Genomic DNA, 25,076 nt, shown 5'->3' on the forward strand with positions numbered 1-25,076 from the left:
TTCTTCAGAACAATTTTTTTATCATTTTTTTTGTTGCTATTGTCGCAACTATCGAGCAAATTTGGGAGTTTTTTTTCTAATTTGCCTAATTTCTGACTTTCTGTTCAGTTCTCCTTTACTTTCTTTGTTTTATTTGCTCATATTCTCATTGGTCGTTTTTTCTCATATGAGTTGATGCCGTCAATTGAGGGAACATTAAAAAATTATCACTCATTCTGAAAATTTATTTTTTGTGTTAACGGGTGATAGTTGTGGGAACACATATTACCAATTGTCCATTTTGGTTTATGTGAAAAAGATATCAAATGCAAAGTTGATGAAGAAAATTCTCCCTAAAACGTGCAAATACGTTCACCAAAAGCTGCACAAAAAGTTGCATAAACTTTGTGTTTACTACCACTACTTAGTTTATGTTTTAGGAAACTTTTTGCAATGTTTATTATGAAACAAAAATGCATGTAAAAACTTGCAACCGAAAAAATGAAGTCTGTTATTCGTACTATTTTCTAGACCCCTCGCTTAAAAGTAGAACATGTCTGAGAAATAGAACTTGAAAATAGACCAAAAGTAAGCTTGAAAATAAACGAAACTTGAGAATAGACTAAATAGAACTTCAGATGTTACTTAAATCACAGTATAAAAATTTAACACAGAAAAATCTGGTCGGCGTTATGTTAAGTTTTAAATCTGTAACGATCAGAGCAATATAAACAACAGCCACCGGAGTTTTTGTATTAAGCGAAGTTTGAGCAATAAAAGCTCTCAACTTTCTCTTTTATCTCTGTTTCTTCAACTTTTTTGCGCATTTTGGCTCAGTTTTGCCGATTTGCTGAAAATCGATTGCCTGACAAAATGCATCGCTGCAAAATTTAAACGTTTCTGACCTTTTTGTGCTTTATCTTTTGTTACAACAAATTTTTTCGCTGCTGATTTTTATTGGTTTCAGAGCTTGTTACCAACAAAATACGGCTTATTAATTCGGTATAAGCTCTATATGTTTTATGTAGCACACCCAAACATTATTCGAAAATAGCTTGTTTAAAATTTTTATTAATCTTACACTAAGGTTCGAACCTATTTTATATGAAGTATCCAATTACTCTACTAAAACAAAAAAAATTCTTTGCAAATGTTATAGCAACGATTTGAAAACAAAAAGAACCAAACTAAAATTGGCATATATTGGAATTTTTCTTATATTTTGGCTTTTCCTGCCGTTTATTGATTTGCTGTAATAACATTCAAGCAGCCAAAATAGATGCTATTGTTATGGTTTTATATGGAATTTCTGAGCACAGATCAACAAAGCATTGAAAACTGTACACCATTTTATTCCAGTTATGGTCATGACTCATTTATTATTCAAGCTGAGATATTCCTCATTTTGATGTAGTTACGTGTTATGACTGCGGCGATTGATTAAGTTCAAAAAAATCCCTTCTTAGAGGTCATTATCAAAGAACTGAAAACAGGTGTATTTAAAATACTGGCGGTATGTTTATTATAATATTCATGGAATAAATTCCGCAATTGCAATTTGATTGTACTTTTATTAAAGTTACATTGTGGATAAAAATTGAGTGACAAATTTTTGCAACTCTGTTCAGTATTAATCAGAGGCCTAAATTCAGAAAGTGAGTAACCGAGTTTTTACAAATGTACCATTTTAACTGAACTCTGCTACTGACAAAGCCGTTTTTTCTTTCTGACTGTACAGTATAAAATTATAGAACGAGTCATGCTAGTGCAAACTGGTTTTTGTTGTCTTTTAGCTACCGTTTAATAGTTGGCTGTTAGTAAAAAACTACTGTTTATTTATTAGTTACGCTTTTATGTTACAAAATTACTGGCTACTCACTCATTATAGGTAAGAAAAATAGGCACTTATTAGTCAAGTTTTAATTTCAATATCTGGAAACACTGATCTTTTTTGCTATAGTAAGTCCCTTAAAAATGTAACGTTTACAAACATTTTAAAGGACAAAGGTCAACCCTAAAAAATGCATATATCGGAATTTTGTATTTCATTTGCACGTATGGATTTTTTCAATTTTCTCCTCCGTTGCTGTTTCGTGGTATCAACTCTACATGTGCAAGTGATCGTATGGTGGATTGCCAATGATTGTAACAATGACAAAATTGAGACAAACGATAAAAACAATTGACACGCTATTCAGTCGACAAGTGTTAAAATAGAAAAAAATATGATACAAAATATTTATAATTTTGGCGTTCTAAATGAAAAAATAAAGTAGTCCTTTTTGTGAGCCCATTTTACTCCATCTCATGCAGAAGTGAAGCAGTTTTTCTGAAATGAAAGAAGCCTTAGCATGGAGATATTTTTACAAGTTCTGTTTATCTTAACGAATCACAAAATTTTCTTTCTGATAAATTAAAAATCAATCAATACTTTGTTTTAATTTCAAAGCAGCTGGCTCATTGTGTCATATGTTGAAAAAATGAATTATCAAATAAAAAATCAAATTTTTTGAATTTCATGATGAACATTTGTTGTTCAAGATTGTGTAAGATATAAAACTTAGTCTTTCAACTTACGCAAGATCTTGAAATTTGTGTTGAAAGTGGATATATTTTCTTATAAACTACTCCTGGCATTTTTAAGACAACAATTTGAACTTTTCGGTGGATGCATCTATTCAGCCATCATAATTACAACCGCGAAAAAAGAATCATTGCTATCCTGAAAGTTGGATAATCTCTTTGTTTTAACAAAAGATTTCTGTGATTTTTCAATCAAAATTTTCTCGAAAATTGGTATCACGCGAAAGAAATAAAGATCTGCCTTACAGAAGATATATATCAAGTTTAAAAAAGAATATCAGTTGTAGTGCTTTCACAAATTTGTAGCAGTTGCAACAACGGAAAAATGTGAACAGTTTTTTTTAAGAAAACTATTAATGTTGAAGAATTCTGTTTTCTTTTTCTGTCTTTTATGCTCATTTTGTGTTTTGTTGATGCTCACTGTCAAAAGTTTTTCTTATATGACTTTTCAAAATATATCAAAAATTTGTTGTTGAAGCCTGTAAAATTTAATTAGACAAGAAAAGAGATGTTTCTGCGATTTTTGATATCAATTTAGGCACAACAGCTAAAACAATCAGATAGTTTTGTTGTAAAAAATTTTTGGAGTTTTTGTCCATGAGATGATTGATATCAATTTTGCTAGCGTTTCCATAAAAGCTTGAAATAAAATTGTTAGCATTTTGCTAGCATTTCGATAAAATCTTGAAATAAACTCCATCTAGCAATAATCATTTTTTTCGTACTGAACGTCGAGTTTTAATCAGTACTAATTCAGTGAAATTGCAAGTCTTGTATCAGTACTAAAACAGCACTCTGATCGAGTCTCTTTTCGGGCTTGGCGCATCTTAAATCAAGTCTTAAGTCTTGGCAAGTTTTGAGTCAAGTCTTGATCAAAACTTGACAAGTCTTGAGCACTGAAAAAAGTATGGTTTTGGACTGAATATATATGATATCATAGGCTGAGAAATCATCACTTTAGGAAAAATTTGATCATATTAACAAATTTCTCGCTATTTTTGAAAAATTAAAATTGTCATTTTAAAAAAATTTGTGCTATTTTTGAAATGCACAAATTATAAACGATTTTTTGTTAACTTTTTTTTTATTAACAGCGCAATAATCAAGACTTTTCAATACTTGGTCCAGACTTGACTCAAGGTCTGTCAATTCTTGGTAAAGACTTGACTCAATACTTGCCAAGTCTCGCCTAAAACTTGACTTAGACTTGACGAGTCTTGTGCAAGTATTGACATGTCTTCAGAAGTCTTAAGTATTGAGGTAAGACGTGATCAGTACTGATTTGTCAAATTAAGACGTCTTTTTCAGTGGAGAAGTACTGATCAAAACTTGAAACTCGTTTTGGACTGATTTTTGTCGGCTTTGGTTTAAAAAATGTATCTCATCGGTTTTGGCAACCAGATTATCCAGACAACATTTTATACTTTTAGTAGCGAATATGCTTGAAAAAAATATAGACGGGGGTTGGTAAATGGATTTTTTAAAAATCATAATAGATAAGCTAACCGTTTCTAATTTTTTTAAGTTAGAAGTTGACTCTTAGCACCTTTTGCACTTTAGGACAATAATCTGCGCCCAAAAATGAAAAGAGGTATCCTGGATCACGTCATACTTGCAGTGTGCCTAGTCCTGAATGTGATTGCCCGTCGCAGGTCTAACGCAGGCAGTGGCGAAATAGTCAATTGGAATTATGAAGTAAATGAAAAAGATTCAATTATCCATGTTTATCCCAGCTCCCAATCAGACAAGACTGGGAGGGAAAGCGAGATATCATCAGGAGTTCCCTCTACTTTGCAACAGGTGAGTGGGACATTTCTGGAGAAATCATCAGATCTGTTTCCCTTTCCCTTGTAATTGATTGTCCACAATTGCTACTTTCAATAAAGTGGCTTGCATTCGTTGTAAAATGTGGGTGAAACCTAGGATATAAAAATCTTTATCTGTGCAAAAATACGAACATGAAGTCTTGCAAAAAAATTAAATTCTCGCATTTTTGGGCTTCTAGCAGGCTCTCAAAGAAAACTATATCTCGATTAACCTCCAGGAATTACAACTGAGGTGGCATCAAAATTTAAAGTTACATCTTGACACCATCAGTCAACTACTATTTCATAACAGAATGGTGGACTGCTCTGACCATTAGTCAACTATGTAGTTTCATAAGTTTCATGAGTTTTTGCAATAATTGCTAATTTAAAAAATCCACTTCGTTGCATTGCCTCTTGTTTTCAGGTAATGGACTCTTCTTTACTTGGAGTCCGTAACTGATTACAATAAAAAATTTAAAAACCTCTGCTATACTGGAAATTTAAGTGAATTCTCTATTCAAACTAAGATTACATATCACACATTCTTCCGAATCAATGAAATTATTTATAATTCTTCTCAGGTTCTCGAGATGTAATAGTGTGAATTTCTCCAACCACTTCCTTTGTCCTTGTCTAATAGGTACTATCTAATGACCAAGCTAGTAGCAACACTCATTAATGAACTAATAGAAAATCAACATTCAGTTCATAGTGCTCAGTATTGATGGTTCTTTGCGTAAAAATGGCTTGCTCAACGCGATGCAATGTGCGCAAGATCAACGGAATTAGGAATTATTGCTCAAATTTCTAGCAAAAAAGTTAACAATGCTTGCGGAGAAATTTTTCCACAGTTCATATCCAGCCTTTTTCTAATTTTTCTACCAATTCGAGAAGTTCTACGGAGCCTGGATGCAAAATATTTGGTGCAAGAGTCAAAACAAGATAGTAGGGAGTTGTTCGAACACTACCAGTTAGGAGACGCTACTGCAGGCGGCGCTGAGTTTTTGCAATAATTGAAAAATTAAAAAATCCAATTTGTTGCATTGCCTCTTGTTTTCAGGTAATGGATTCTTCTTTACTTGGAGTCTGTAACTGATTACAATAAAAAATTTAAAAACCTCTGCTATACTGGAAATTTAAGTGAATTCTCTGTTCAAACTAAGATTACATATCTCACATTCTTCCGAATCAATGAGTTTATTTATAATTCTTCTCAAGTTCTCGAGATGTAATAATGTGAATTTCTCCAACCACTTCCTTTGTCCTTGTTTAATAGTTACTATCTAATGACCAAGCTAGTAGCAATACTCATTAATGAACTAATAGAAAATCAGCATTCATTTCGTAGTGCTCAGTATTGACGATTCTTTGCGTAAAAAAGGCGGGCTCAACGCGATTCAATGTGCGCAAGATCAATCGGAATTAGGAATTATTGCTCAAATTTCTAACAAAAAAGTTAACAATGCTTGCGGAGGAAGTTTTTCCACAGTTCGTATCCAGCCCTTTTTCTAATTTTTCTACAAATTCGAGAAGTTCTACGGAGCCTGGATGCAAAATAATTGGTGCAAGAGTCAAAACAAGATAGTAGGGAGTTGTTCCCACACTACCAGTTAGGAGACGCTACTGCAGGTGGCGGTGAGGCTACTTTTCATTCCACGAAAAAAGCTGCCTCCGCTTCCAATAAGTCAGGAATTCTAAAAGTAGATTTTCAGATAGCTTTCAATTCCCTTGAAAGCAGCTGTCTTCTGAATGCAGGTACCAAGTTTATAACCGGAATAACGGCTTTCACTTTCTTTTGTTAATCAAGACACAGTCACTTATGTTTTGGTGATAGAATAATCACTAGCCAAACTAGAGTACAGCAAGATGACCCATTAGGGCCTCTTTTATTTGCAATAACTCTTCGGCCAACCATCCTATCAATCAAAGAAAAGGTGACTAAGCTGCAGTAAATTACTTGGTATCTGAATGAATGAGTTTTAGTTGGGACTGAAAATGAATTAACTTTAACGCTACAAATCGTATTTAGGGAAGGCTCACAGAGAGGTCTAATGTTATAAAAAAACCATTTTTGAGATTTTGTCTCCCTCTGAACTTCTAGAAGTTGGTAAATCAACCCGGCAAAACAAATCGCATGAAACTGGAGTACTTGGTGCTGCAATTGGAACTCCTGCTTATGATGCCTCATGTTGGCAAAAAACCAGTCAAGAAAATAATAGCTGTTGGAACGCTTTGATAAAATGGACGATCCTCAATTGTCTTTTAGGATTCTGCGTGATCGTCTTGGTTCTGTCAAAAAGGATTATTCCTTAAGGTGCAAAATTTCTGCTATTAAAATTTTAGATGTCTTAAGATCTTTCGATAACCTTACAAAGGGAACCTCTTGAGAGCGTTTTTGGTACAACCTTGTCAGAAGATTCGTGGCTTTAAGCTAGTTTGTCTAGCTGTCAGTCGGAATAAGGAGTAAGGAAATCTATGGATCAAGTCAACGCAGCTTATATTGCCTGCATAAGATCAGCTTCCTCTTTGGTTTCTCAAAATACAGAAGTACAATTGCCAGATGAACAAAATCACAACGATTTATTTCCAATCATCTCTCATCTGGGCATTACAAGTTATACACAAAATAAAACTCAAGAGGCCCAAGATGCGTAAACATTGAAGGATTTTTTTGTCAGGCAAGCCCACGAAAGATGAAAACCCCGTTTTTTTTTGCTTCCACAAGCAGGGGCATGGCTTGCGGCACCATCTCTGTGACAACTGATTCTGTAGTTAAACTGTGATAACTGATTTATCTCAAGAAATGGAAAAATTCTTAAATGTTGTGATCTTACTCCAACTGCGCGATAAGTTGGGTTTTTGTGGTGCTATGCTGTGTAGTTTTGCTCCGCTGCTGCTTCATTAGCTACAGAAGCAAAAATAATCCAAAAATGCGGAAAAGCAGATTTATGAAAAAAATTGCTCGAACTTTGTATTGATCATACTCGAGCGACAAATCGGGCTAATCTGGCTCATTGATATGCATTTTTCGACCCTTGAAAGGACCATGCTCCGCCCACGGAAAGACGTTTCCTTGACTTTAGGCAGGAAGCTAGAGGTCTAAACCTGGAATGTTTTTGTTTCAGCTGTCAGTTACAAGCTACACTATACGAGTAAGTGGCGGGTACCTCACATCAATTGACCTTAATCAGCTCTTCACTTCTGCAACCCTCAGAGAAATTTTAACCACCTTTCAATTTTCTACCCTTCAAATCACCGATGCTGAAAAACTCTCCTCAATTTTGCCATCCAAGCAAGCTATTCTGGAAATTAGTACCCTGGAACTGTCAGGATTGAGCCTTAAAAGACTAGATGCTACGCTATTTGAAAAATTCCCAAACTTACAAACTTTATCAGTACTTCGCAATAACGCCAGAAATCTGCAAATTGATCCACAAATTGGAACTTTGAAAAATATAAGAAATATAAACTTAAATAGCGTCAATTTACTGGAAATCCCATTCATAAATTGCTCTTTTGCTTCCATTAATTTGAACTTGGCTGACAATTTTATTACGAATTTCCAATTGCCAAAGTTTGAAAAGATGTTCAAAAGGTCAAAGTCGGTGAAACTTGATTTGAAAAATAACCCAATAAGTTGCGACAATAGTTGGGCTCAAGTTATTATTGCTTTATCTTCCTTCAATTACCAATTCGTGCAAATGGATAACGCTTTATGCTCAAAACCCGAAGAACTCAAAGGACAAGAAGTTGCGAAAGTCCACATTGAAAAACTAAAAGCCCCAATTTTACCCAAGTTAAATACAAGAGAGACTGCGGTTGTTGAAATTGGAGGCTTCTGGGCTCTTCCATGTTTGGTGTCAAACGAGGAAACAATTTTTCCTGGAGCCACGAAAGAGTGGAAAGTTGGAGAACTGAAGATCTGGAGTGAGGGAGGACAAGTTATCTACCAGGCTCCTCAGCTGAAATGGGTATGTAACAATCAATTTAGGCTCAATATGTAACAAGAATTAGAGCTAGGAAAAAAACAATTTCTCCTCAAATTTGGCTACGCTGTCACGATAATACAAACCGACCAATGTGGGTTTGTTTTAAAATGAAAAAAAAGCAGAGAGCAAAAATGATCGAAAGCGGATATTTGATAGGAAAAAACAAACGCTGTAAGACCTGCTCAAAGCTGATCATATGTTGAAAATAACCTCGATTCCAAATTCACTGTTGAAACTCATTAAATTATTGTCCTGAGTAAAATGGCCACAGCTATTCTGTATTTGTACCCTGTCAGATCTCACATCACACTGGAAATGACGAAAAATGTAAAAAAAATCAATTGTGCTCTCAGGTATTTTGTTCAGTGAAGTGCTCCTTTTTAAAACTTAGTGATTTTAAAATTTTAATGAACTGTGGCATAAAGGATTTTTTTACGCGTAGAAAATTCAGTTACTGTCGAGATTTTTTGGTCACAGCTGGTATTTTGACAGTTTAATTAATCGTTTCATTTTGGTATATTTAGGCGCTATACAGACTTATTGCATTAAGGAACGTATGAAACTTTTTTAAAAAATCGATTGGAACAGAAGAACGAAACAATTTTGGCTGGCGGACACACACACAAGAAACGAAACATGGCGATTGATCACTTTTTTGCTGATGAGCGTCCAATAAACCACATGTCGCATAAGGTCAAGGAGTGCGGGAGAAGTTTTCGAGAATTGCAGGAGCGATACTTGCATTTCATTAAAACAAGAGTGTTTAGGTAGATTGAAGGCAGTTTTCAAAAAGTTTCCTAATTTTTTTTTAATCAAGCCCTCATTGTCGCCGAAAACACCAAAAATGATATAATACAGAAATTTTCATTGACGCCTACGTTTTTTGCAATGAATTATCGCTGAAATACGAAATGCTTTCGAAACATAGCTGTGCTAGCTTTTAATAATTGAATATTGTTTATATATATTCACGTTAAAGCTTACCTAACTTTAACAGCATGTTTAAACATGTATGAATGCGGGGGGTTGCAAAACTAAGCTGGGGGGGAGGGGCGCTAGCAGAAAAGATCGCGAGTGCAAGAACACGTTATCAGAATAGATTAACATAATTTTTGAGAAAGCAGCAAAACAATTTACCATTGGGACCATTTATGGAATACTTTTACGTACAAATACAGCCAAATTCAATTATTTGTTCCGACCCTCTTGAGGGGGAGGAACTATATACTCAAATGGGTTTTTTTTTGTTCCGTCAATTTTCGCCGATCGATATATTCATCGTAGAGAGTTGAGACTGGTATTATTAGAAAGCTCGTCCAGCGTAGAATATGGAATTAAAAAGAGTTTTTTAATTTTCGTTTTCTACAGGGAGTTATCGAGGTTTAAACTTCTGAGAAAAGAAGAGTGAATTCACGTTGTTTTTATTCACATTTTCCGGAATTTTTGCCTAAATTTTCGTCAATTTTGCTAAAATTTGTTATAATTTTTAAGAATAGTGTCGTCGATTTTATTTTTGAAGACGAACAAGAATTGTTGATTGTTTTGATTTAATTTTTTTGGTCAAAAAATCTGGATAAAGATTTCAAAATTTAGCCTTTTTCATCAAAAACAGCACGAAATAAGCTACTTTAGTCCACTTTGATTAAATTTGCCGACAGTAAACCCCCAAACAACAATCATATAATCTTTGTAGACTCAGAGGAGGGCTATTTCTACTTCACAGTCCGCTGAGAGTGCACTGTAGTTAAATTTTTGCCGTTTTTTGCTAACTTTACTCGTTGATTATCAAAAATGCAGAATTTATTTTGAGTTTTCAACTAAAAATTATCTATATCTAAAACATTCGAAATATCAATTGTTCCTAACCAAGAATAAGCATTAGCAGGGCTAGTTTTGGGCCATTCTTGGACTGTTACAATCCAAAAAAATCGGGTTGTAATCAGTCGGTCTTTTTTTTTTTAAAAAAAAAAGACCTTTTTTTGAATAATAAAGAACAGAACATAACAAATCAAAGCTCAGGAGCGATAGGTCCAACCCATTCGCATACTAAGAAGCTCCAAGCTAATGCATTTAGTTTTTTTACTTGAAACTTTATGGTCGTTTCTTTTTTTAAAAATAATTGACTCTTCAATAAATAATGGATTAATTAACTTTTCCTCTAATTTTTTCTTAATTTGTTCAACTTCCAGCTTGGTGTCAGCAAAGAAAGACTGCTTCTTCTTTCTACTGATTTAACATTTATTGTCGGTTGCAGTTTTAAACCTGAAGTTATTGTTTTCTGGCTTTGATACTACAAGATTTCAGATTTTTTTTTGTTTGGAAATTTGCTAGTTTTTCACGTTTTCTAATTTTGTCACATTATTACATTATTGACAGTTCTCATGTCACAATATTAGCGTTCCAAATAAGGCACAATTGAACATATTAAAATCTTGAAAGATATACATCATCGTTTTAACGGCCTCGACTCCTCTTTCTTGAAGAAATCAATTGAATTTTTTTTATTTTGTCTTTAACTGTCATTTATACTATGTTGTTTCGGTCGTATGAAATTTCCTGTATAGTGATAGCTTTCATTGGCTTTTCATGGAAGAATAGAAGACCCGATATTCTGATATTAGTAGATAGCTGATGGCTTTCATGACTTTGAAAACAATCGTTTTCCAAAATTAGAAAAAAACTTTAATTTCGCAATTTTGTTCTTTTTATGTTTCCTTTTGTTACCTAATCTCGTTAGTTAATTACAGGTCAAATATGACATTATGGGTGTCAAGGGAATAAAAGGGATTGGTGTCCCAAAATCTATTTTTTAGAGAATTTGTTATGACCATACTGGCTTCGACACCGGTTTTTCACAAAAAAATAAGTAAATTAATTTGATTTTTGTCATATCTGACGTTCTTTTTGTAGATGCAAGAAATTTTCTGGATAATTGTAGGTCTCGAGGGCTTCCTTTTAATGAATAAAGGACCCTTTTTAAAGAGTTCTTTTTGTAATTAATGCCTTTCATGACATTGAATGTAATTTTGTTTCGAAAAAAAAATTAAAATTAATACATACTTTATCACTTCGCTTTTTTGTCTATTTGCTACCTAGTCTTGCTAATGAATGGCCACGTACAACATTATCGCTCTTTGTATAAGGCGCAATCGAATATATTTTGAGGGCCAAAATATGGCTTGACGATTTTGACAGCGTTTTCTGGCAAGTTTCAATTGAAATTTTTTTGTTTGTTTTTTTTTGTTGTTCTTTTTAGCCGCTTTAAAAAATGAATAAGGACAGGTCCTGATGCCCTTCTATAGAAGCAGTGGTAATCGTAAATTTGTGATAATATTAATTGATTCCTAATGGTATTTATTACTTTCAAGTTAACTGTTTAAAAAAAAAGTAAGTTATTTTTTTTACTTCACTGTTTTTGTTCTTTTTTGTATAATTGTTACCAAACCTTTTTATGGACTGGTCGCATATGTTTTCTGGTGATTTATAAGTTATTTTGTTTAGTTTCAGGTTTATCTGACGGTATGTTGACTTTGTTACTAAATTTAGTTTTTAAGAGGGACATAAATTTTTTGATGTAATTAATGTTTGTTGTTGTTGTTGTTTGATTTTGCTGTTCGTTTTGACTCGCTTTCTTAATATTGACATATTACAGCAATCTAATGCATCAATTTTTACTCCACTGAGTTATTTGTTTTGGAGGTTATCTTATCGTTCATACAGAATTTTTTGAAAAAGACTTGGGCTTTTTTGGGATTCGCAAAAAATAATTTTTGGGTTTTTCTATCTGTTCCTCATTTGGTAGACAATTATGCCAAAATTGTGGATGGGCGGGGTCGGAACCTTATGTGCCATCGCACATTACCGAGCCGCCTTGTTCTTATATTTTTTTCAATGATACTACGTGATTTGAATATATGTGTGACTAAATATTTTCCCCTTGATTATAGTTGTGAATTTTCATTCGTACACTGAAAGCATTTGGAAGGATGTAATCACTGGCAGCAGTCCAGCACCATTAAACAGAAATAATACATCGCATTAATGCAACTTAAATTTTGGAAAAAACTCTACCATCTATCTAAATTGTAAATGTGAAATCACTGCAAAATTGTATGGATAAAAATGTATGATTTGGTTTTCAAATATCCATAAAAAGTTTTTCGCACGCGTTTATAATCAGTATATAAAAGTAGGCTGTTTTTTTACAATTGATTTTGCTCATTTTGAACTCGTTTCTACAAGAAAAAGCGTGAAAAAAGCTCAGTCAATCTGATAAATTAAGTAGCTAAGTTATGCAACCTCTTACTGCCGCTTTTTAACTCAAAAATAGCGGCCTTCAGACAATAATCATCGTCAACAATTACCTAAGCAATCATGTCTCGTGATTTTGTTTGTGTCCACCGGCGTTGAGAACAGTCTTTTCTTGACAAAGAATTACGCATTGACAAATTATGCCTTTGATGTTGAGGTCGGCGTGCTTGAGTGTTATTGTTATATATGCACATCAGTTATGACTTGTCATTTTTGTCATAATGAGTGGTTATAACTATTTGGATCTGTTGGTCATCTAATCTCAGCGTGAGATATGATTATTGGTAATTAAAATATCAGACAAAGAATCAGAAAAACCATTACGCCGAAAAATATACATTTTGCTTGAATAAATTTGAACGAACTTGTCACTGTTTTTCATAAATGAAGGAACCTCATGCGTACATAATTGCATAAAAAGCTCCCACAATACTAAATGCGAATGGGATCTTTAAAAATTGATAAAAGTAAACTTTTAGAACATAATCTTCAAATTGTTTTTTTTTCTGTAATATACTGTTCAGCTATGAGCAGATCCTTGCCGATAATTTTTTTATCTGCCATGATTGTTGAACTGAGAATATTCAGGCTGTTTTATTGTTCGGCGTACATCGTGGCACGTTGAACAACGTTGAAGTAAAGGCTAAAAATTGTTTCCTAGAATCCGCCTTTTCCAGCTGTTTTCAAACAAATTGGCCATTATAGCCCGTTTCCATATCTTACAAGACCCTATACTGGTATCGAAATTTTGACTAAATTCGCCCACTTTTCAAGCTGGTTTGCACTTTTGTTTATTTAATGTTTTTGATTGGTTGGCAAGTTGCGGCCATTTTTTCGGAAGAAGATTTATATTTATACAGGTAGACGCTTGCATTTTTTAGAATTTGTTTAAAAATTTAAATTTTGTTCTTGAAACAAATAGCTTTCTTCTGGGATAAGTCTATTTTTTCTTTAGGGGGGGGGGGGGGGGGGGGGTTGTAGCTGGAGCTGTTGGTGTGAAAAAATGACTGTCCACTATATGCACTGATTGAGAAGCTTGATTCAGCGAATTTTCGGCTAATTGAGCGATTCTTGTTTATGACCGGCTTTATGATTGGTGGCTACGATGCTTGAACGTCGTGTGACGTCAAGTGAGGTCTTGAGTTGTCATTAGAGCCGTTCACTTTTCAATTCATTTGTCGATTGCTCACTCAGCATGCGTTGTGCCTGTAACCATGAATGCATTATGACCATTGCTGAGCAGGGAGGAGCTAGTAGTATGGTCAAGAGTGTTATCAGAACTAACAGAAAGCTCATAACCTCAAGTAATATTCTTGCTCATTTCATGATATATCTTTTGAAAGTTATTATGAAAAAAGCAGTACCCTGGGTGCTTGTTGCTCGAAGACATTTATAGTCGCACTAGACCGAGTTGGGCATCATACAAAATTCTTAGTAGGCTTACTAGGTCAAATATCATTCTTAGTAACCATACTATAGGTCATGCTATGATTTGAATGAATTCTTAGCACATCGGGTTTAGGCTCAAAAATCTGAGGTACTAAGAATTCATGCTCTAGCTAAAAGCAATAACTCAAACGACTCATGAAAAATCTCAAGATTTCCTGTGGATGGAGGGGGGTGGTTATTGTCTAAAATTACGCAGCAGATCTACTTATTCAAATCTGCGGAAAAGTCGTTTCATGGAATGCGAAAATTCTTTTCATGCGTCGTGCATGATCTTTTCATGGATCAAAATGTAACATTTTATTAGTCGATCTAAAGAATTTTATCGGTCGAGCGTGATCTTTTCATAGGTCAAGCAAAATTCTCCTCTTAAGTCCGTATTTTTGCAAATCCAGAAAGTCTTTTTATAGTTCACAGCTAGCAAACCTAAAAGACAATTGGAAAAATGCTAAAGATTTACGAATTATATTGAATTCTCAAGATAGTTCTATTTTCGCAGTGGACTATATTGCTAGATTGATTGATTGAATGCTACTAGGCAACTCGACTACAATAGCCTTTTTTCTCATTAGCCCTAATGAAATTGTGTTTTCGTTGTCTTCAGATTGGAAAATACCTATCTCTAAAAAAACAACGCATATTTTTAACAAATTTTTGATTTTTTAGGAGTGCAATAGATGAACGATCACTTTTTTTACTATGTTTTTAGCTTTTGCGAGCAAATGAATTGTATGTTAAACTCATGGAAAGACATTTCTTTGACGCGTTTTTTGAAAATATCTTGTAGACCAAATTGTAGTATTTCATCACTTTTAGGCGAGTAAGTCGAGCATCACTTTCTGTGTCAGGCAAAGTCAGGCTTAGAAAAATGCACCGAATTAAAGTTGAACGTTCAAAGTCTCCATCAATTAAAAGTTGAGAACGATATTTTCATTAGAGAAAAGGTCCCGCTGGAATGATATGGTTAGAGCCCGGTTCTTCTTAAAAACGGTAGTTAAACAATGACATTTCTCAGGAAAGAACTGACAACTAACATATTTTATGATATCTTCAAAAACAAAAAGTGATTTTACATTCAATACTGAATTCTTGGAAATTAGCTTGTTTTGAAAATCAGATTATTAATTTTTATTGCCTCCAGAATGGTACACATCAACGTATTTTTCATGCAAAAACCTATTATATAAGGAATAAAAAGAAACTAATTATCTGAGGATGAAAAAATAACAAAAATTTTAGTGAATTTTGTAATTTAAAAAATCCACATTCCCTGAACAATGCGTGAACATATAGGAAAAAGGCTTATATAATTCCTTGCGTATATAGGCTTGCGTATATAATTCCTCAATTTTTGACTTATAAGTTTTTTTTTTCAATTCGAGTACTCAAGTACAGTTTCAGATGAGTTGTTCAGAGAAAACAAGATAAAAACCAATAATGGAAAGTCTAGATATTGTTAATACAAATTGAAACAAAAAGCAGTTGGTTGCAGTAGCTCCGGCAAACAAGAGTTTTGAAGAGTATTCTGTTATTTTTTGGTCAAATTAAATTGACAACATACATCTGCAACGCAATGCATTGTCTCTGCACGACTCGAAAAATTCTTGAATCATATTTTATCACTCAGGTCAAACCTTTTATGTTGGGGAATAAATCATAATGTAGATACTTGAAACATTCTTCTCGGATCTATATTGACTGTGAATCGAGAGGAATCTAACGACCCATCGATAATTTAGTCACCAGTTAATAATCTGATTTGGTTTTCATCCAAACTTCAGCTTTAAAAGAATAAACTTACGCAACTTGAAAGCACTTGCAAGCAAATTTTATACATGATGTTTTCCGTAAGCACAACGGTTGTTAACATAAATGCTCCAAAAATAATGAACTTCATAATTTACTGAATTTTATCCTTTTTCTGACATACATGGATTTGAAATGAAAATTCTACAGACTGCTTCAGATTCAATGGTAGAAAATTTCATCAAAAACTGTCAAAAACAGATCCATCTGATTTTCAAAAGAAAACAAGGCGGCTCGTTAATGTGCGTTCGCACGTGATGTTCCGACCCGAGCTCATCTACCTTTTTGACTTTATTGTCAACCAAATGAAGAAATAACAAAAATAGATGTTTGAGTTTAAAACAATCGTTACACAACCTATCTACTTACTGAATTACATAATGCCATGCCTTATTACAGCGCCAATGAGATCTGACCTTAAAGAGACTACGACACAAAAAAAGCAATAAAAAAAATTAGCAAAAACAAAAAATTCACGTCAAAAAGTGAATATCTAAATTTAAAAGCACATAGTAACAACGTCAAAATGCAGTCAGATAAAACTTTAACTACTCAAATTCAATTTCTCCTAACTATACAGTGGATGGAAAGTTTACGTTAGCAAATTCAAGAAAAAAACTTTTTATGTTCAATTAATTTTTGAACAGCAATGAGATTCCCTTTTTTGTCAATATAGTTTTAAAAAATCAAATATTAACAAATGCAACAGAACCACGAAATTTTTGAGAAAGCTCGTAGTATCAACGGATTAATTTCATTAGCTTTCAGAGGAATCCACTAAATACGCTAAATTATGCCTCTATGGGACAAAAAAGTTGCCGGCTATTCATATTTGGTCAATACGACCTTACAACAAGTTTTTGAAGATGAAAATAACAACAAATAAAGACAGGCAACAACCAAAAATTCAGTAGAAAAGTGCCAGAAGAAAGTGTCGAAGCAACTTAAATCATAAGTTCTTCTCTGAAAACTTTATCTATGAACCGTTGAACGTCTTCTCTAAACCAATGGAAACTATCATTATTAGGATAATGTGATAAGATTTCAAAGGATCCAAAAAAAAGAAAAATTACCCGAAAATTTGAAAAAAATGTGAAAACTATTGGCCGAAGTTTTAAAACTAATAGGTAGAAGACAAAACTGCTAACCAGATTATTTTTGACTGCTTTAGAAATAAAAAGGGATCTTGTAAATACTAAGACTGATTGACAGTCCACGAAAGAAAGTTTGGGATTGGTTAATGTTCAAAATAAATTTTCGAGAAACTTTTTTTTAAAGTCTTAACAGCCATTAAACAGAAAAGCTTTTAACGAAGGTCAATAACTACGCTCAGAAATAGCACGATGGTAGAAAAAGATGTTTGTCTTGCATAGATTATCAATAAGAGATCACAATAAGTCTTAAGACTATGAAGACAACAACAAAAACATGCGAAAACCTAAATTCAGTAGAAAAGTGAGAGAAGAAAAATTCGAAACCATTTAAACCATTAGCTTTTCTCTGAAAACTTTGTCTGTGATCCACTGAAAGTCTTTTCCAAGCCAATAAAATTAGAGTAAAATTTGGATAATGTGTGTTTTTTGGATAATGTGATAAGGGTTCAAAAGTAACCAGTAGTACAAAGATGTCCAAATTTTTTTTCAAAAATTTTAAACTCTTGTTATTGAAGTCATATATTCAATAGTTAGAAGATAAAACCGCCAAAGAAATTTATTTTAGTTGCAGTACAAAGCAAGTGGGTTCTGTCAATACTGAGAAGACTAACAGTAAACGAAAATTTTAAGATTGCTTAAGGTTCAAAAAAAAATTTCGAAAAATTATTTTTAAATTCTTAACAGCCATTAAATCCCACAAATTTTAACGGAAGTCAATAAATATGCTCAAATATGCTTCAATAGAAGTATGGGGATGTTTGTCATGCATAGGTGATCAATAAGAAATCACAACAAGTCTTATGACTATAAAAACAACAACAAAATCAGGGAAAAACCAAAAATTCAGTTGAGAAATGCGAGAAGAAAAGGTTCGAAGCCATTTGAAACCGAAAGCTTTTATCTGAAAAAAATTATCTGTGACCCATTTAATGTCTCCTTGAAGCCAATAGGGGCTTTAAGTTTTAGGATAATGTGAAAAGATTTCAAAAGTAACCAATAATACGGAAATATCCAAAAAAATTTTAAACTTTCTGAAATATTGTGTCATTGAAGTCATATTACTAAAAGATAGAAGATAAAACTGCAAACCAGATCACATCTGGTTATAGTATGACGGAGGAGGGTGCTGTCATCACAGAGACTGACTTACAGTTCACGATAATAAGTTTATGATTGGTTAGAATTCGAAAAAAAATTTCGAAAAATTTTATTTCAAGTCTTAACAGCCATTAGCTGTCCACTCAAAGCGCTAGATATTTTCACTTAAGTCTCATTACGGAACATATTGTGCTGTTAGTCAACGAGTCCATGTCATAAGACTCCAAAAAATTAGTAAAAACTCAAAAAAGAAATTCAAAATTTCATTTAAAATTACGAAAACTCAGAATCGAAGTTAAAAAAACATGAGCAATTCATTGAAAACGATAATTTTATGTTCATTGAGCATTTGACTGTAAAAATGGTTTGTCATTAAGGGAACCTCGATATGAAAAGTGACTTGTCTTTAGGTGACTTATAAAAGCAAAAAAAAAGTAGAAAAGTTTTATAAAAAAAGAGCTCTCCAATATATTTCGATTTTTTTATATTGAAGCTCCCTATGAGACCAGACATAGTCTTTTTTATCGCCTTAAATCTATTAGGAACGCGAAACTGTTTTATATTTTGGCAAGCAGTTTAAGTTTGAAATACTATTTTTATAGAAAATATCCTAATTTGAAGAAAAATCACACTAAAATTGAACAAATATCCCTTGTTCACACAAAACTGCAATCCTCGATAACTCCTAGAAAAAAAACGAAAATCAAAAAAATATTTATAATTTTGAATTCTACGCTGGACCAGCTTTTCAATGATACCACTCACATTTCTCTGCGATGAATATAGCGATCGGCCAAAATTGACTGAACAAAAAAAACCATTTGAGTATATAGTTCCTCCCCCCCACAAGTGGGGTCGGAACAATTTTTAGCAACAAATGATGTACTATATCTTGCAGAAGCAGTAATCGCGAGTCTTGAAACTGGCAAAAATCATTCGTTGTTTATATTATTGCCTAAAATTTACAATTCCTTTTACATAAAACGTTTGATCAGAACATTTTGTGACTGTTTTAATATTTCTTTAAAATTTTATCATTTCTAAAAGATAGATCTCTTTGATTTTTAAAAAATTTCATGATTGCAACATAAAATATGGTCAGCGACGGCTTTCATCATGTTCTAGTTATAGAATTTTCAGTTTTTTTTAGTCTTTTTCAATTTGATGACTCTGTGAAAGAAAAGAAGTGATTGGGGTGTTGCAAATAATACTATCATTTACAACATCACTTTTTCTTTCACAGAAGTCATCAACTCTAAAAAAATATTAAAAACTGACAAATCTAAAATATTTTTGCCACTATGCTTTAAATCACAATAAAAAGCTATCTTGCCGAAAAAGAGATTAATAACTGTGAGCAAGTCAGGTAACGCTATGCGTTGATAAAATATAAATATTGTATTTAGCATGCAGACTTGAAATACAGATGAAGGTTTGATTTAATTATAGTTTTGCGATATCAATAGTTTTTTCAAAGAATAATTTAAAATCTATATAATATATTTCGAGAGATTATGGATAGAGCTATGCAATTCCCTAGTGGTCGATGAATAAAAAAACTTACAAGAATCTTGCAAGGCAATCTTACAAGTGAATACATACCGGTACCAAGATTCTTGCAACCTTTTCGATTCATCTTGCAAGATTACTTGCAAGATGAATCGAAAAGCTTGCGAGATGAATCGAAAAGCTTGCAAGAATCTTGCAAGCTTTTCGATTCAAATGCTGGGAAAGGGGGACAACGGAGAAAGGGTGCAGATTTTCGCAGCAGTAAACATGTCTTAGCCTTTGCATTAGCCTTTTTAGCTTCTTTGAAGACTAGAGCCGGTACATTACTGTGCTCCAAAAGGAGCGCACCTGACCTAGCCACCAAAGAAAAAAAAACAAAGACCCTAAATAGCTAAGACTAATGCGCGAAGGGGTCATGAACAAGGGCGGGGGGATATCGCGCTGCGCGAAGGAAACACACACAAGGGCGGGTATTATCGCGCTGTAGAAAGAAACAAACAAACATATAAATGAACATCTAAATGCACTAGAAAGGGGGCACAGAGAGGGGTTGGGAATATAGCACTGAAGACAGAAAGAAAAAAAGCCTTTGCATGCGCCTTTTTGACTTCTTTGACGACTACAGACTGTGCATTACTGTGCAAGATTCTTGTAAGATTTTTAATCCGGGCTAAAAATTTTTTTATTGATTTCGACAATAAACAATAATTTGCTTCGAAGATGTTTTCTAAAACATTTGCACCCTGAATTGTTTTTTGCCTTGATTGATATCTTGCAAGATTCTTGCAAGAATCTTGCAAGTTTTGAATCAGCATGCAAGATTCTTTCAAGTTTTAAATTCACTCATCATTAGGGTTTATATACTTTGATAGAGGTTACCTACCTTTGTATACGTAAAAAATGAGCCTTCAAGTCGGTAGTAAGCTATGTACTTTCATTAAATGGATTATTTCTCAGGATTCCAAAACCAAATTTTTTCATTATATGGATCGGCATGTAAATGAAGAATAATAGTGTATATGCGAAAAATAATTTTGCTGTCCAGATTTTCCGGTGAAGTTTGGTTTTTGGCAATCCAAGTTAGTCATTTCAAAGTTAGGTTCAATAAAATTCCATGCAGACTTGACGCACTGTTGAACGTCGGAAATATTCAGAAAGAGTTTTAAGCGCATATAAATTATCTGAAGAAAGGAACAAAGCATCTAATTTCGAGGAACCAAAAACAAATGTCAACAGAATGAAAAAATATGACCTGTCTTATAAGACCAAACAAAAGAAATGTGAACTTAATTTAACAGAATTTTGACAAACCGAGGGGCGACTTTTCTCGTGAGCGCAGAAAATTGGTGACTTTTATTATTCCGACCCCTCTTGAGGGAGGAGGAATTATATATTCAAATGGGTTTTTTTTTGTTCAGACACTTTTGCCCGATCGATGTATTCATCGTAGAGAGTTGAGATTGGTATCATTAGAAAGCTTGTCCAGCGTAAAATATGGAATTAAAGAGATTTCTTTCATTTTCGTTTTTTACAGGGGAGTTATCGAGGTTTAAACTTTTGAGAAAATAGAGTGAATTCCGTTGATTTTATTCAGATTTTTTGGAATTTTAACTAAAATTCCGCCAATTTTGCTATAATTTGTTAAAATTGTCCAGAAAGTGTTGTTAATTTGAGAAGACAAAAAATTTTGTCGGCTAATTCTATTTATTTTTTGAAAAAAATTCTGGCCAAATACTTCGCAAAATTCAGATTTTTTCATCAAAAACAGCACGAAATAAGTTTCTTTAGTCCACTTTGATTAAAATTGCATGGAGTGCACACCACTAACACAATCTTTGTAGACTTAAAGTGGGGCAATTTCTACGTCAACTTCTATTGAGAGCGCTCTGTAATTAAAACTTTGCCGTTTTTGCTAACTTTTTCGCTGATTATCAAAAACGCAGCAATGATTTTTGAATTTTTCAGTTACAAAATGTCTATGTCTACGACATTCGAAGAATTAAGTGTTCTTAAGGGACGAAGAACATTAGCAGGGCTAATTTTGGACCAATCTTGGACTCTTACAATACAAAAAATTTGAATCGTAATTAGTCGATCTTTTTTAATTAAAAAATTTCAATCTTTTCCATATGAAATAAATAGCAGAATATTTCAAGTCAAAGCTCACTAGTGATAGGTCTAATTGGCCTCCTATTTAGCTCTAAATTATTTTATGTAGTTTATTGCTTGCAAATTTATGGTAATTTTGACTTTTTAAAATTATTAATTTTTAAATACATAACTTATTGAAAATTGCCTCCATTTTTCTTATATTTTGTTCAAATTGTAGCTTAGTGTCAGCAATGCAAGAGCGCTTTTTCGTATAACTGAATTCAAATGAATCTTTATTGTTGTCTTATGCCTTAAGTTTTAGTTTTCTGGCTTTGATACCACTAGATTTCATATTTTTTTTAGCTATTTGAAAATTTTCATGTTTTCTAGAATTGTCAAACTATCGCGTTATTGACAGTTCATTTATTACATTATTGGCGTTCAAAAAACTAAAAAATAGATAATATTAAAATCCTTAAAGATATAGATTATGGTTTTTTACTGCTTCGACACTACTTTCTCGAAGAAATTAATTATGGTTTTTAAATTTTGTCTTTAACTGTCTATTTAGTTGTATGAAAAGTCCTGAACAACGACGCGTTTTAATTGGTTTTTCATGGATGAATAGTTACGCCGATATTTTGTGTTAGAAGATAGCTGATGGCTTTCATGACTTTGAAAACAATTGTTTTCCAAAAGAAAAAAACACTTTAACTTCGCTATTTTGTTTTTTATTGTTTGTTTTTTATTTAGTGTCGTTAATAAATGGCCAAATATGACATTATACAAGGGAAGGTGTTAAAAAATACTGGTGTCACAAAAACCAATGTTTTTAAAGAATTCTTTAGGAATTTACTGGCTCCGACACATGTTTTTCACAAAAAAAGTTTTTTTTTTCATTTTTGATCATATTTGACGTTCTGTTGTAGACGAGACATATTCTGGATAACTGCAGGTCTTAAGGGCTTTGTTTGGAAGCATAAACGAATCTATTTAGTTATTCCGTTTTGTTATTAATGGCTTTCACGTCTTTGGAAATATTTTTTTTTCGAAAAATAAGTGTTACTTAATTTTGACTTTTTTCCTTTTTTCTACTTGTTACCTGTTTTCATTAAAGAGAAGTTGCAAAATACATTATCGGTGTTCGGAGAAGGTGGAATTGAACATATTTTGAGGGCCAAGGTATGGCTTTACGGCTTCGAAAACGTTTTCTGGCAAGTTTGAATTGATATTCTGTTTGTTGTATATTTGTTGTTCTTTTTCACCGCATAAAAAATTGAATACCAACAGTTCTTAATTCCCTTCTATAGAAGCATTTTTAATTGTAGACCAAGGGGATATTTTGAATGATTTCTAAGGGTTTTCATTGCTTTGAAATTAATTGTTTTTTTTAAAATAAGCGAATTTTTAAACCTTACTATTTTTTTCTTTATTGTCTTATTGTTACCAAGCCTTATTATGGACTCGTCCCATATCTTTTCCGGTGAACTACAAGTTATTTTGTTTAATTTTTGTTTTATCTGGCGGTATTTTGACTTTGATATTAAGTTTTGTTTTTTAAAACGCACTAAATTAATATTTGTTGTTGTTGTTGTTTGATTTTGCTGTTCGTCTTGACTCGCTTCCTTAATACTGGCATATCTCATCAATCTAATGCATTATGTTTTACTCCACTGAGTTATTTGCGTTGGAGGCTTTCTTTTTGTTCATACACCTTTTTTTAAAAAAATACTTTAATTTATGGGTTATTCTACCTATTTTTCATTTGGTACACAATTATGCCAAAATTGTGGATGAGCGGGATCAGAACCTTATATGCGATCGCACATTACCGAGCCTCCTTGTATTCTAATCTAAGTTGGACACGACAAATTTGAGATCACCTCATATTAATTATTCAGTTAATAAATACTATGTGGTTTAAATCATATAGATTGGTACTTAATCATTAAACATTCCGGCTTTGATTTTAAGATAACAATTGTAAGTGGGAAAAACCTCCACAAGGTGACTCAGATTGTTTGGCAGAGTATAACAACAAAAAAATCTGAAAAATTGAGTTCTAAGAACGAGACAACATTTTGAAGTATTGTTTTATTTCAGGTTGCTGTAGACAATACTGGTTATCTGGTGCTGAAAATCCCTGAAGAACTTTCTCAGCAGTTAAACTCAAACCCAGTGATTGGAGAAGATTTGATAACATGCACAGTGTTTAACACATTCTTTAATGAAACTATTTCACTCAAACTTGACTCTCAAAGATCTTCACAAAGTGATCAATCGTCAACTCGTTATTGGCCAGTTTCGCATGTTCTGGCAGTTCTTGCTGCTCTTTTGATCGCATTTCTGTCTATCATTTTAATGATTGTATTCCTATGCCGTCGATTTTGTACTGACGAGGGTTCAAAATTTTGCTCCAAAAGGCGCCGAAGAAATCCGAACTCTATAAACGACGACGTAGCAGCGAGATACTCGTTAAACGAGAGCACGAGAAGGAATAACAGCACCACAAGGTTTTCCAGGGTTGCGGACGAGCCGGGTCACAGGTTCAGCGCGGAAAACCCAAAATCAAACGGGTCAACTCCAACGTTTTCGGACGTTGCCTCGCATCTCGAATGGGATCCGCAGCAAAGTGCCGAGTTGTATATTACCCGAACCAGTACTGGACAGTGGAACCCGAGGTTTGCCGACAATACCCCACCGAGAGCAAACAGCCGATCGAGGCAAGGGTCACGGCTTGCAAGTACATGCAGTGACCAAGTTTTTAGTTGAACTAGAAAACTCAATCAGGAAAACTTTTACAATTTCAGAAATTAGTTGGCTACATTTGCTACTATTATTCCAAAACTGATTTGTAACCCTATACGCATAATAGGTAATAAAATGTTATTTTTATGCAAAACTCATTGTTGCTTAAACTGATATATTTTTAGCTAAAGCATAAATTTGATCAATTAAATCATCAAAGCTTAATCAACGTTTTGCCAAAATTGAAAGCTAAGTTTTCTTCGTTTTTTTGAGATGACAAATTGTATCGACGTGAACCACTGTTTTTCAGAAATTTGATTTGCAGAAAAAAATGTAAATTGAAAGATTTCACGATCAGTAGAAATTTAGGGCTGAAAAACATCACCTCTTACATAAACATGCAGTTAAAAACGTACTGAATATTTTATTTGAATATATCAGATAATCTTTTCAAGCTTTTCAACTCTTAAAAAACGTAAAAATAAGAAAAAGCGTGAAATAGTTCTTTATTTGTTTCTGAAGACTTTAAAATCTGCGTGAAAAATTTCTAAGAG

General features: G+C 33.2%; 1 protein-coding gene across 3 annotated transcripts; it reads left to right on the forward strand.

Annotated features, from left to right (window-relative positions):
* The first annotated feature begins 700 nt into the window (after nt 1-700).
* Nucleotides 701-24,747, forward strand: LOC142352963 (uncharacterized). Of its 3 annotated transcripts, none has more exons than XM_075405123.1 (4): nt 701-1,492; nt 4,123-4,362; nt 7,496-8,341; nt 23,878-24,747. In XM_075405123.1, exons 2-4 carry the CDS (start codon nt 4,144-4,146, stop codon nt 24,544-24,546), a joined length of 1,734 nt encoding a protein of 577 aa, XP_075261238.1. In that variant the 5' UTR covers nt 701-1,492; nt 4,123-4,143; the 3' UTR covers nt 24,547-24,747. The 3 variants fall into 3 exon arrangements, with proteins under 3 accessions (XP_075261238.1, XP_075261237.1, XP_075261239.1); XM_075405122.1 differs by having other exon boundaries at nt 702-1,634; XM_075405124.1 differs by lacking the exon at nt 701-1,492 and adding an exon at nt 1,641-1,867.
* Nucleotides 24,748-25,076: the final 329 nt, after the last annotated feature.

This window comes from Convolutriloba macropyga, chromosome 14, assembly GCF_964194025.1.
Source record: "Convolutriloba macropyga chromosome 14, txConMacr16.3, whole genome shotgun sequence".
NCBI classification, from domain to species: Eukaryota; Metazoa; Xenacoelomorpha; order Acoela; family Convolutidae; genus Convolutriloba; species Convolutriloba macropyga.

Bases quoted from the DNA above. Each gene is read 5' to 3' on its own strand.
- LOC142352963 (XM_075405123.1), top strand. From the start codon at position 4,144: ATGAAAAGAGGTATCCTGGATCACGTCATACTTGCAGTGTGCCTAGTC. The intron at 4,363-7,495 runs GTGAGTGGGACA...TTTTTGTTTCAG, and splicing joins TTCCCTCTACTTTGCAACAG to CTGTCAGTTACAAGCTACAC. The intron at 8,342-23,877 runs GTATGTAACAAT...GTTTTATTTCAG, and splicing joins AGGCTCCTCAGCTGAAATGG to GTTGCTGTAGACAATACTGG.